Genomic DNA, 13189 nt, shown 5'->3' on the forward strand with positions numbered 1-13189 from the left:
CTCGAGTCGTGCGGGAAAAAGGTTGGCGTGTAGAAGATGTTCACATGCGAATGTGAGAAAGACATTAAATATATTAAAAAAAAAGAAAAAAAAACTTATCAAGTTTCTTCGCTCGCGAAGTCAACGTGGGTATACTCGTCGTTACCAATGCAATCCTAGAGCGAAGACAAAAAGTGCATCAATGCGTGCGTAATAAAAGCGAAGAAAGAAAAACATTTATAAAGCCGCAGGAGGAGGGGGTGAAAAAGAGGCGACAGGAAAGGAGAAAAGAAAGAAAAAAAAAGAAAAAAAAAAGGTAAAAAGGGATGAGAAAAAAGCAGAGAGGAAGAGAGAGAACCAGGTCGACGAGGCTATGACTACGCGCTCCCGCATGCAGCCCTCCGTTTCTGTCGTACGTCGGGCGCACATGCGCCATGGCCACCCTCGGAGACATCGGAGAGTGATCCTGCGCCCTGCCTGGTACTACGGGGGTGCGTCCGCACGTAAAAGCCGGCGTACACTTCTCGCGAGAGATTCGCTCTCTGTCGTCGCTCGCTTCGGTTCGCGTTTCGCTCGCACTCGCCACGGCCTGGCTTCGCCCTCGTCCTTCCGATCGAAGCTCGAACGCGGCCGCGACCTCGATTCAAACAAGAGGATCTTCGTCCCATCTCGCCCGTCAACGAGCCCATCCGCGTCGCCGACGTTCGTCGCCGACAGTCGGCTCCATATCCATCAGCCCCCAAGTTCGCACGTATTCTCGCCGCCGAGGGCGCGACAATTGCTTTAAATGCGTCAAGTTACACGAAATCGGACGGCCCCGCGGAAACTTCTATCGGAGCCTTGCCCCGGCGTTGCGTCCCCGCAACATGTGACTTCCATCTAGAGGAAGGGCTGCTGGAAATAAAGGATCGTTCGCCGAGGATACTCGTCGCCGGGAGAACATGGACAGCTCGAAGCTCGATAGAGCCTGCGTGCGTCTGGACGGGAATTTAATTCGTGGTTTAATATGGTGAGAGAGTGCATTCGACGACTGGCGACTAGATCGTCAACGTATCTTCTTTAAACGGGAACATGAGTGAAGGGTTTGCATGCAATTTCCTACCGCCGCTGATTTTTTTTGCTGACGAATCGCTATCGTGCCAATTCGATAATGACCCTTTGGCTTGAAATTATATATCGAGAACGTTAAACTAGTTGCCGCTGACACGGTAATTCTTAAGAGACAAGACGCGATGGAAGTTGAATTTCGTACCGGAGACGAGTAACGCGACGTGGTCGGATTTGTTAAAAATAAAATGTACTCTTCACCACTCGGACAATGTGGAAATAATTTAATTTTTATAATCTTTACAGCAATTATTTACATGGAATATAAATCATTAAAATTAAAATGGAAATAATTACTAACTTGATGAGACTAATAAAAAAAAAAAAAAAACGGTTCTCCTCCTTCAGTTTCTTTTAACATTTTCAAATTTTTGTCAGCTTTTACTAAATTAATAAACTCCCGTGGTTGAAAAAGAAAAAGAAAAAAGAAAAAAAATACTCGCACGATTTATTTCATTCGTGATTTATTCAACTTCTGTATTCCGATCGTTCAAAATTAATCATTCGGTATGTCCAACGGTTGAGTGTTCATTTTTTATAAGGGACGTTCCGGAACAGTTTGTCAGAATAAAATACGGATGTGATTCGGGGACGGGTGTCGTGCTCCGTTTCAAGAATTACTTCAACGACGTTCGTGACAACTTATGAACGTTGAAAAAAAAAAAAAACGCAGAACATTAAGTAAATCATGATCGGCGAACAATGTGGAGTAATTAGTGATGCCGTGGCGACCGATTCGTCGCGATTTGTCGTAATCTTGGGAGAACGGCCACGACGGGAAGCGATAAAAAGAGATAAGACCGCGCAATAAATGATACCGAATGGATGCGCAGCCTTGCATCTCGCGATGCGAAAGGGGCACGCTTCCGATCCTCGCTCCATTTTGGGAGTGATCCAGCGGCGAGATTCACTCTTCTCGGGGTCGAGTCGATTCATTCACCGGCGGTACGCGATATTCGTCGAATACAGGCGGTACAGATCGATTACGGTCAGTTGTCGCGAATCGTAAGTGACATAGGTCAATCATAGTTATCGGCGGTGTCGAATGTTAGTGAAACACGAGGATGTCCAGACACCGTACAGCAACGCATTGACTGCAGCGTGATTAATCGTTAATAATGACAAGTGAATACGGACCGATTGTAACCGCGTTGGCTGCTCGACGCTTCTTTTCCCGCCGAAGGGGAGAAATTAATGCGAAAATTAACGCACGGCGCGATGCGCGGAGCGACGTTAAGTTGTCATAAATAGCGTTATATACGACATTACTCGCGCGTACACAGGGATATAAAAATATCGTGACAGCGGGCCGGTGAAAATGCTGGCCGCTCATGGAAAATCCACGAACGCGAGCTGCTCGAAATAATCGTTGCTTCCACACACGGGTTTTGCGAAACGCCGCGTAATCGCGCGGAGTGACAAGCAAAAGTTTTCTACACTCTTTTTTATTATTTTTTTTTCTAACTGTGTGACATGCCCCGCGTAACCAACGCGCGGATTTGAGGACCGCCGTGAAAAACAAGGGTGGAAAGCGATCGCCGGTGAGCTAAGTGGTGAGTTTGCCGGGTAACAATCAAGTCTCTTCGCGGCTGAAACCGTCGCGATGCACATTTTTTATATTGATGTTTATATCGTTTCACGCGATGCATTCGGGAATGTCGAGTAATTCGCGATATTTTATTTCAGATTAGTTAAAAAAAAAAAAAAAAAAAAAAGAGAGAGAGAGATAGGATTGCTAACGTAACTGGTTTTTGTTAAGCAGCAAAGTATTCTACATTTTTTTTTTACAATTTTACACTTTTATTGATTTCAATTTTTATGCCCGCTTTTGCATTTATTTATTTATATTTTTCGAGCGAGGTTAATCCTTGCTTCTTGACGAGAGCATTCCGGTAATGAACGTGCGATACACGGCGCTTTTGAGGATTAAAAAAGGGAACCTGATTATGCTGACAGATTATCTCGAGCTTCCTGCGAAAGTTGTCTGAGCGAGATTGATGTGGCACTCGGTGAAATTTGCATTCGCTTATACTTTCCCCCACCTACCCCTCCCGTTACATATATCGCAAGAAATATCACGTTTCTCGAAAGTAAAGCTGGGATTCAATTATCAGCGGAATCGAATTTAAAAGTGTTTGTCTTTCTAATCCGACATCCGCTCTTACACTCGAAAGCAAAGCAGGATCTTTTCATGCAACATTTAACGGTTCATGTCAAAGTTTACGAGCTTCCCGTGGGACTCATTAAATTTTTAACATCTCGTTTAGCAAATTTCTATATATTAAATTAATGAAAGCGAGGAGAGGTGAAGGAAAAATTTGCGTTTCGCGAAAAGTTTACAAGCGACCCACCCTCCGTGAATGAATTTGCTTCTGTTTTAAATAGTTTTTCTTTAAGTGCTTCGGTATAAATCACGTTCTTATTTCGCGGATCGATAAGATGGATAAAATAAGTCTCTCTTTTTCGCGTGATTTTTCTTGATAACAAAACTCGCGGCGTTTGCCGATGGACAGAGGGCGATAAAAATTTTACCCGGCGGCCGACGTGATTCCGATTGGACGGTTCATCTTTGCGACATCCCGGCAAAAGTTGCAACGTGGCGATAAAATTAAGATAAAGGCCTCTGGATATCGAGCTCCACGGGAAAGCGAAAGTCACTCATAAGCGCGTGACCGTTTGAAAATAAATCGATGCCGGACTGTCCCGTTCGATTATACGTTCACCCGCAAACTGTAAATTTTTCCCCCCTATCCCCCTTTTCTCTCGACAGGTACCCCGTTAGTTAAAGGGATATTGAGGGTACGAACAACAGCTCCATCCGATAGAATATGATACATCGCGCGAGCCATTGCGCGTGGTCGGCAGATGCGTTTTAATTAACATCGTCAAACGTGAAGCGCACACATACACACATATGCACAACTCTGTTTCTCTCTCTTTCTCTTTTTATTTTTATTTTATTTTATTTTATTTTTTTTTTTCGTTCTCTCCTTTTCCCGTCCGTGGCAAACATCACGAGCGATGATCCCGTTAATTCCGCAGCGCGAGGTACGCGAGTTGGTTAAATAAACTTTTCAATTGGAAACCGCGTCCTACGCGAATTAATTGCAAAAACACGTGGGATCGTACGAGCTGTCTGGTTTGCTCGAATATGATTTTTTATTGGGAGTCGTATTACATTTTCGGCCTACGAACGAAGCGTTTCATTATCGACGAAAGGTGGGATAGAAGCTCAACACTTGCGGACGCATTGTTCAGCGGACATGTCCTTCCTCTCATACGATCTAGAATTAATTTAATTGCCGATCGATTCTTTCTTTTTTTTTTTTTTTTTTTACAAATCAAAGGTTGCTGAAACGTTACAATTGACCCCGGCGAATCCGAGTTTGGTTTAATATGGTATAAAAATAAGTCTTCGGCGTCTCTCTGCCTGTGGAGTCCACGGACGTGCACCTATTTAACTAGGCAGGCACCGTGCAAGCGATCAGAGGGAGATTTAATTCGTCAGCGCGTCTCTCTCTTTCATCCGCTCGCTTATTCGCTCTTTCTCCGTTCCTCTTCTCGTCATCGACCCTCACACCGACCTCTGCGCTTCCAACTGCTGCTCGGCTATCGATTGCGAGCCTCCAGGGCCATGAGAAGGCACCCTCTCGACATTCTCTCTCTCTCTCTCCCTCTTCCTCTCACCCTTCCCTTCCTCTTCCCTCTTTCTCTCTATCTCTCGTCATCTCTCGCTAACTCGTTATGCGGTGCTACCGCGTTTCCTATCAACTATCGTTCTGTACAACGTACCTATCTATAGGGTAGCTTATGTACCATTACGAGCATAAATTCCAATTAAGCGTGGTCCGCTACTTATAGGATGGAATTCCTTCCTGATTGTTGCGTCAATACGTACGGCAGTCGCTTTTTCTCGCTGGACTTTATTCTGAAAATCACTGCCAACGTTGCTTTCGAAACACGTACTTGAATTAATTTCCCGATAAAAGTTAATCGTAAATCGGCGAACGATGAAACATTAAGCAATAATCTGCTTAATAAGCGAATAATTTGTACATTTAATTTAAATAATATCGATTTATTTATCGTTCTTTTTTTTTAATTAGAAAGAAATTAATAATTTAATATTATTTTCTGTAACGATCGCGACTACAGTAATAGTAGGGTCATTTATCTTTATTGTAATCGTAAAAAAAAAAAAAAAAATGACCTATGAAATCTGTGTTTTAGAGGCGTCTAATGCGAACAAGCCGCGTATCGTATGATTCTTAGGTACAGCACAGTCCGGTGAAAGATGAGGATATGTTGCAAAATCCGTCTGGCACACAAATACCAATTAAACTTTCGGAATTCCTTTCGCGTGCCAATCGAGTGCCACGGTAATATAACTCCGGACTCGAGATGCACGGTATTATTTCCCGGATAGGCTCAGAAAGAAGTGTCCTACACGTCCCGGCACCGGCTCCGATTTCTGCGAGCGTAGGGAATATTTAACGTGACGCGTCGATTACGGGAGAAGAGAAATAAGTTATCTCGTTTGTAACGGCACCATCAGCGCGACGGCGTTAATTGGAAATGTTATTAGTTTCAATGAAACCGCCCTGACGATCGAAGACTGTAAAAGGCCTGACTGATAAGCTCTCCGTTGAACGTCGCGGAGGGTGTAATTCACCTAGAAATGGGGAAGAGCGAGAAACCATATCGATATTGGAAAATCATTTATCCCGTCTGCTCCGCGTGACAGGCGCACCTTGACTTTTGACAGACCCGAATCGCTACCTCGCTATGTAGACAGCCTAATGCATTCTGCTCGAGACCGACTTAGGCTATACGTCAACGTCACGAAGCCTCATGCATAATATATAATATACAAGAGGCTCCGTTCGACATCTTGACGCGGAAATGGCGTGGAATCTGAAATATTAAGGGATTATTTAATACAACGATTATATCTCTGAGCTCGCGGCGGGATGCAGATGTGCATCGAGTAACGATTGATGATTAGAAAAAAAAAAAAAACAGAAAAAGAGAATTTATTGGTTTTCGCCGACAGATAGAGAATATGTATTTCAGACTCCAGCACCGTGCCTACAGAATACACTTGTATTTCTAAAGCTATTTGCTTTCAATCCGATAGCACATTATACAAGCGACGTGTTGTCCTAAACAACGTGCTCCAGCTTTTTGTTGGAAACACACTTCTGGCACTTTCATGGTCACGACCATTTAAATGCCTCGCAAAAATAATAAAAAGAAAATAGATAAAAAAAAATAAAAAAAATATTAAAAAAACCGAGGATTTTACACGTGAAAAAAATATTTAGCGACTGTCCCGATATTTACGATACTCGCACGGGGAAAATTGTGTTCTAAAAACGCCAAGGGAGTCGCGGACCACCGAGAAGTAATAAAATTAAATTGCCACGTTAATATTTAATCTGGTTAACACCAACCATTGTCCGCGCTCGAAATTATAATTGCAAGATGGTCCAACTGCCACGGCACCCATGATAACTCTTAGCATTTCTCTTCACCTCTTAGTATAAAATTTTCTCTTTGCTCGGACGCATTCCTCGTACGTGTGCACACAGGTGGGTGGACGTGAACCGATGTATCTCCCCGACGCTCTCTTGTTGTCAGGCAGGACGTGACGTAGAGGGTAGCGCAAGGAGTCGTACGGCACGACGACCCACATTCCGTCGAATTTAATTTCATGCCTTATCGCCGACGGTAGCCGTGGCACAATGCCTCAACTGGGACGGTCGCGGATCTCTTTCTCGCGCTCTCAGCTAGCTGCATGCGGAACCGCAGCATCACGTACGCATACGCGCACATATGTACGCTTGCTAATGGTGCCATACGTTTCGCTCTTTACTCGTCTCGCACACGTTCTATTTATATATATATATTTCTCTTTCTCTCTCCTCTACACTTCTCTCTTTCTCTTATTCTCACATACAGAAGGTCTCTCTTTCCCTCTTTTTTTCTTCTTTTTCTCCTTTTTTTATCCGCATCCCTTAATCCATTCATTCAACCATTCATCTCTCTTTGCGTGAACTTCTTTACACATCTTAATGTTAATATCTTGAATTAAATTCTAATTATGAAATAAAATCTTGTAGATTTAATTTTCATTATTTTATTCGAATCGTGCTCTTGTCCCATTCGAGAAACTTATTTAGCCGCCCGGACGTCGCCTCTCGTTTAACTCGCAAAGGCGAGATACCATCTTCGACGAGTAAGCAAGTATGCCTTACGCGGCTAAAAAAATTCAGTGCTCGCTCACTGGAAACTTGTGCGCCTCTCGTCGATCCATATACGAGCACGCTGTACGTTCTCCTGGTTTTGACCCCCTTCATCTCCTTCTCTCGGATGCACCCATTCACCCTGGTCCCTTTTCCCCCTTCGCCTCCTCCTCCCCCCAGCTTCTCAGTCATTTACAGGCATTTCTATCACAGTCTGGAGCATCGAGTTCGCATTCTCGCGGTCTCTATCTACCGTTGCGGCTCCTCCGCTTTTCCTCTTTTCCGGCACGTCGTCGAGCCGCGCAAGTGCGCCTATTATGCACCGTGCATCTGATGTACGCGTTTCTGTAACGAGCGCGAAGCGCGGCGAATATATACCTCGGCGGAGGGTCGATCGTATGACTGGCTATTTCTACACGTGTCCCGACTTCGCGGCGACGATTGCCCCTTATCAGATTTACGGGGCTGACTGACGGAACGGGGTACGCGTAATCGAGGTCGGGTATCGAAGGTGCGCCGGGAGCGATTTATTTGGTTGATCGTAGAGACGGAAAAAAAGCAGGAGACAACGCGAGCCCGTCGATTTTATTCAAAATTATTTTTGGCACCGTCTACGTCCGAAGAACGTTTAATTCACGCGGATAATTAATTAGTAATTTTGATGTAGGTCAAGCAGCCCCCGCATCGGATGGATGGCGACGGCGACGGTCACAGCACGGCGACGGTAGAACGACGTTAGGGCGCGCGTTACCGCTTGCGGCTGCAGCTGCGGCGTCGTCGGTCGCTGCACCTGCAGCTGCGGTGGCGGCGACGATTTAATCAGAGGGGCGAAACGATGCAGAACGCCGGCGACTATTACCAAAGGGCGCCGAGATGTTGTCCCGGCAGAAGCGGCAGTAATAACAACAACAACAGCGGCATCGCGGGTGGATCGGTGCGAGGCGCCGAGCTGCTATGCTGCTGTTGCAGCTGCAGCACCGCCACCTCCACGAAGACTCCGGGGCTGCTGGCGAGCCTTGGCGTGTGCGTGCTCGTCCTTGGCTACACCCTGCTCGGCGCGTTCGCTTTTATGGCTCTCGAGGGAGGTCTGAAATCGGTGAGCGGTCGAAACCACCGCCTGTCCTAGGCGGGGTCGTTAAAACTTGAATAGATAACGATTGGCGAAGAATTATAATTATAAATTTAATATAATTGCTTTTTTTTTATATTTTTTGTATTTAATGATTACTACAGTCAACGTCGAGTATTTCGATCACCGCGATAGTTGTTGCATCTGTGATTTTTGCACGCAGGATTCGCTGACCGAGGTTGTAGCCTCGAAATCCGACGGAGCTTCCTACGTGCCGCCTACCAATCTGGAGAACGACTCCGTCGCCACGGAACTGAGAGCGCGCACGGTCGAAAAGCTGTGGAGCATCACCGAAGATCTCAACGTTCTTTATAAAGAGAATTGGACTCGATTGGCGGCCCGGGAAGTCCTCGAGTTCCAGGAGAACCTGGCCCGCGGTCTCAGGCGCACTTCTTACGAGCAGGTGCCGCCGTTAGCCCCACGATCGCGAGAACACCAGGACAGACGGCTGCATACCCGACGATGGACCTTCAGCAGTAGCCTGCTGTACTCTTTGACATTGATCACGACCATAGGTCTGTCCAGGTTCAATTCGGCAATAAAGCTTACGAGTTGTTCGCCGATATTTCCTTAGCTCGTCCGCGATATCAAAGTCTAAAAGCGGCGATTTCGATTTCAGGGTACGGCAGCGTAGCGCCGCGCACAGTCTGGGGCCGGTTGATCACCATAGTTTACGCCTTGGCAGGAATCCCGTTGATGCTGGTCTACCTGAGCACGGTGGGTGATGTGCTCGCTCGCAGTTTTCGTCGTCTGTACGGACGCATGTGTCGGCAGCCGCGTAACTGCGCGCGGAAGCAGCAACCGCCACCGCCGCCACCGCCAGTCGGCGGGATAATGGCCAAGGCGTATCGTTACGATAATCACATAGAGACGAAAGGTGCTGGTAACTATTATTCGGCGAGCAGAGAAAGTTCCTGCGACGACTTGGGTATTCGCGGCACCGGCAGCGCGATCTTGCTCGACTGCGGCAGCGAAGGTCTTCTACACGCTACCACCAGTTCGACAGCCGCACTCCAGGTAACGTCATAACGACCAATCGTGAAGATTGTTGCGTTAAAATTATTCTCTGAAAAACTGACGAGTCGAGTTTACCATGCATGCGTCATTTTTTACGCCAAATCTTTCTCGCATTCTTGGATTCAGGACGCGACAGCTGGCAATGGCAAGCGGCATTTCCACCCGTGCTCGCTATCCTTATCGTCCACCTCATCGCCGGCGTACATGCTAGAGGCAAACCCAGTCAGGATACCGATCAGCTTGTGCCTGGCGATAATGCTAGTGTACATATGCGGCGGCGCGGTCATGTTCAACCGTTTGGAGGGCTGGAGCTTACTGGAAGGCGGGTACTTCTGCTTCACCAGCCTCGGCACGATCGGCTTCGGTGACCTAATGCCCGTGGGCCGCAACGCGCCCACGACCACTCTGGAGGAGCTCAGTCTGTGCGCATGTTCGCTCTACATCCTCGCCGGGATGGGCCTGATCGCCATGTGCTTCAACCTCGTCCAGGAGGAGGTGGTACGCGTGGTCAGGGTCTTCGGTAGAACCTGCGGCATGTCGTCGGGCGTGGTGGTCGGACCTATCGGTGGTACAGGTATCCCTGATGAAGGCATTCGGTGGGGAATCAACGACGAAAGTCTTCTACGAGAGATAAAGAGAGAGAGAGAGAACATCGTGAACCATTGAATCATTTTCTCGACCGTCACGCAGTTATCGCGTTCGGAAACTGCAGCAACGTGCACAACGGTTCTGTAATAGTTAGTTTGGAGTATCTAAACAAAATATATTGTTGCGTCAGTCCGGGAAACATACATATAGATGTATATATGTACATGTATACTAGATACATGTATTTATGCATCGAGCAAACGTAATTCCAACGTTGAGGGACGGGTTTCATCTTCCGAGTGCCTCGTTGTTTCACGTAGTAAAAATTATCGTCAGTACCGATGCCAATCGCGACCGAAGAAACTGAATTTTTGAAAAATATCGGAAAGAATAGTCGCGGTTGTACGGCCGCGGCGAAGCGAGTAAGCAGTCACGAGTCACGCGTGGTTCCTCTCTTTTTCTTTGCAGCAGGCGCCACTGCCGGTCTCAAGGCCGACCTTGATGATGGAGGCGGCACCAGCGACTCGCGATTGTCCGAACAAGAAGAAGAGGCGATTGCCATGTCGATGGTGCCAGCCAGTTCCTGACAGCACCAGGCCAGGAGCCCCGGTGACGGCAAGCTCCTGGCCCACCCCTCGAACACTGCCATAAAATTGTCGCCCGGCCATCACTCGCTACCGCGCAAGAAGACGTTGCCCTTAGACGCTGCCGGATGCAGGGCGGCGAACAACTCGTCGTCCACGGGCGTTAACGTTCAGCAACAACAATTCCAACGTGGCCAGCCTTTGAGAAGGAGCTGCCTGTCGCCGACTCAGCAGCATCACCATCATCAGCAGCAGTCGCAGCAACAGCAGCAGCCGCCTCATCACCATCAGCATCGACAGCAGGAGAGTTCCTTGCACTTCGAATACTTTGTGCCGCGCAGCGTTAGCGAATTTAATCTCGCGGCTGCTGTAACGGACATGGCGGTACCGCCGCCACCTTCGACGTCGGTCCTCAGGCCTTCTTCGGCGATCACGCCGTCGGTTGCCACAGGAGCAGTTACCACCACCAGCCAAACGCGGTTGCTGGACAGTAACAACGCTAGCATCACCACCAGAAGTCGCGAAAAAATGGTTACGTTCGAGGACCAGGGGGTCAATTGCGGCGTCACCTCTACACCCACCAGGAAGAACCTGCCCACCCTAGATAACGTCTTTATGTGACGTGTGTCGCAAATATCGCGGATGCTGAAGCGCTCACTGCCCCGCGGATGGGCGGACGCCTTGAAGGTTTCGTACGCGTAAAAAAAAGAAAAAAAAAATAAACGACGAAAAGCTAAAAACTTTGAGAAACTTGGTAAAGGGAAAAGAAATTGAAGGGATACAAGAACGATGTCAGAAACTAAAAACCATATCTGGTTATATCGTGAAACATATACGTTAAGTAAAAAATAAAAAGAAAAAATAAAACGAAACCTACTCTTGACTTACATAAATTCTAATTAAAAGTAACAGAAAAATGAAAGGAAAGAAAGCAAAGGGAAACGAGAGGGCGGAGATATCGACAACCTTTGCGGAAAACTACGTAATGTGAACTGTATAACGTGCACGATATTACTAGAGAAAAAATTGCCAAACGTAGCAAAAAATGTGAAAAAATATCAATTAACAATCAAGAAGACAGTCCAAACGAAATCCGACGTTAGAAAGTATTTTGTTCTCGGGTAGAGCAAACTTTTATTACTATTAGAGCGAACTGTTATTAAAAACCATTTAATGTGAATTTTCGGCACTAAAAATGTGTTTTTTTTTAAATTGTCACGGAAAGAAAGATTGCCTAAATGATAGTAATCTAAGACAATATTTAAAGGACGCTTAAGAGACATCTGACAGGCACTCTAATTTAACTCTAGATACGTTTCAGACTTCGTCGAAGCACATTCATATTGTTTTTAGAATCACTTTTATATCTAACGTTTTTTTTTTTATAAGGTTTATATAATCTAATTAGTTTTATATTTTAATTTACGATATTAACGTGCTATGCACAATTGTTATAAAAGCGAGAAATAAAAAAAAAAATAAAAAAAAAATAAATAAAAGTAAATAAAAAAAAATATAAAAAAAATAAAAACCGGTAAAAGACCTCGCTCGAAAAGACAAGAAAAATAAAAATGTTATATATATATATCGATAGAAGTCGCCGGAGAACTAAATTTGTTCTTGGTGGACAATTGATGACTGTATATTTCTTATTACTGGTCATACCGTAATTATCATTGTCAAATTACTTGCGCTCAGCGTAGGTTATCGAATATTGAAAATTTTATGTGCGATAAGTCCGACTGTATTCCGAATATTACACAAATAGTTTGTATATATATTCAAGAAATATATTGAATAATTCTAACTTGTATAATTACACACATATGTCTGAGATGTTTTATTACTTTTCTAATTTTTAAATCATTTTTATAAGTATTTATTTTTTTTTTAATAAAACATATTTATAGTATATTAAATTTATTTTATATGAAATTATAATTTTATTCATTGCTAGAGATTGCAGAGCGCGCGCTTCGCGTTTATTAGATTTGGACGTTGGTTAATTATATTAATAATTACAAATGAGTGAACTAGAACTGATGGCGTGTTGCCAATTCACTTACATTTGTATCTTCCAGCTAGGGCAGGTTATCTTTCATTCTTCCGTCCATCCTTCCTTCCTTCCTTCCTTCCTTCCTTCCTTCTTGTCTTTTGTGGCAGTAATCTGGATTATCCTCATCTTGTAGCACTTAAAATCACTCAACACTATATTACACTGCTCTGCTTTTTTTTTTATAAATTACAATCACTAATCATTAATACTATCGCGCGAGAGACGAACGACTGAAAAAATGACGGTGGATTATCGCGGCGAAGATGACAAGTTCGTCAATCCCGGGATTTCGCAGCAGTTTCGCGGCAGTTTCGCGGCAGTTTCGCGGTAGTTTCGCGGCAGTTTCGCGGCAGTTTCGCGGTTTGGTGACACGGAGCCTGCTTCCCGCCAATTCCGTGGCTACGCCTCTTTTGTAATGGTTGCCATTCGATATTTATTGGCCCATATGGACTAATCAAATAATATAATTTTCTTTTAGTTTCGA

At 45.3% G+C, this 13189-nt stretch overlaps 1 protein-coding gene across 1 annotated transcript; it reads left to right on the plus strand.

Annotated features, from left to right (window-relative positions):
- The first annotated feature begins 283 nt into the window (after positions 1 to 283).
- On the plus strand, positions 284 to 12474 carry LOC139102058 (uncharacterized). The gene is given in 6 exon segments (XM_070655690.1): positions 284 to 2639; positions 7999 to 8427; positions 8624 to 8975; positions 9080 to 9477; positions 9604 to 10051; positions 10534 to 12474. Coding segments are annotated over 5 exon segments (2196 nt in total). The 5' UTR covers positions 284 to 2639; positions 7999 to 8166; the 3' UTR covers positions 11271 to 12474.
- The last annotated feature ends 715 nt before the right edge of the window (positions 12475 to 13189 follow it).

Source organism: Cardiocondyla obscurior, linkage group LG04 (assembly GCF_019399895.1).
Source record: "Cardiocondyla obscurior isolate alpha-2009 linkage group LG04, Cobs3.1, whole genome shotgun sequence".
Classification (NCBI taxonomy): Eukaryota; Metazoa; Arthropoda; class Insecta; order Hymenoptera; family Formicidae; genus Cardiocondyla; species Cardiocondyla obscurior.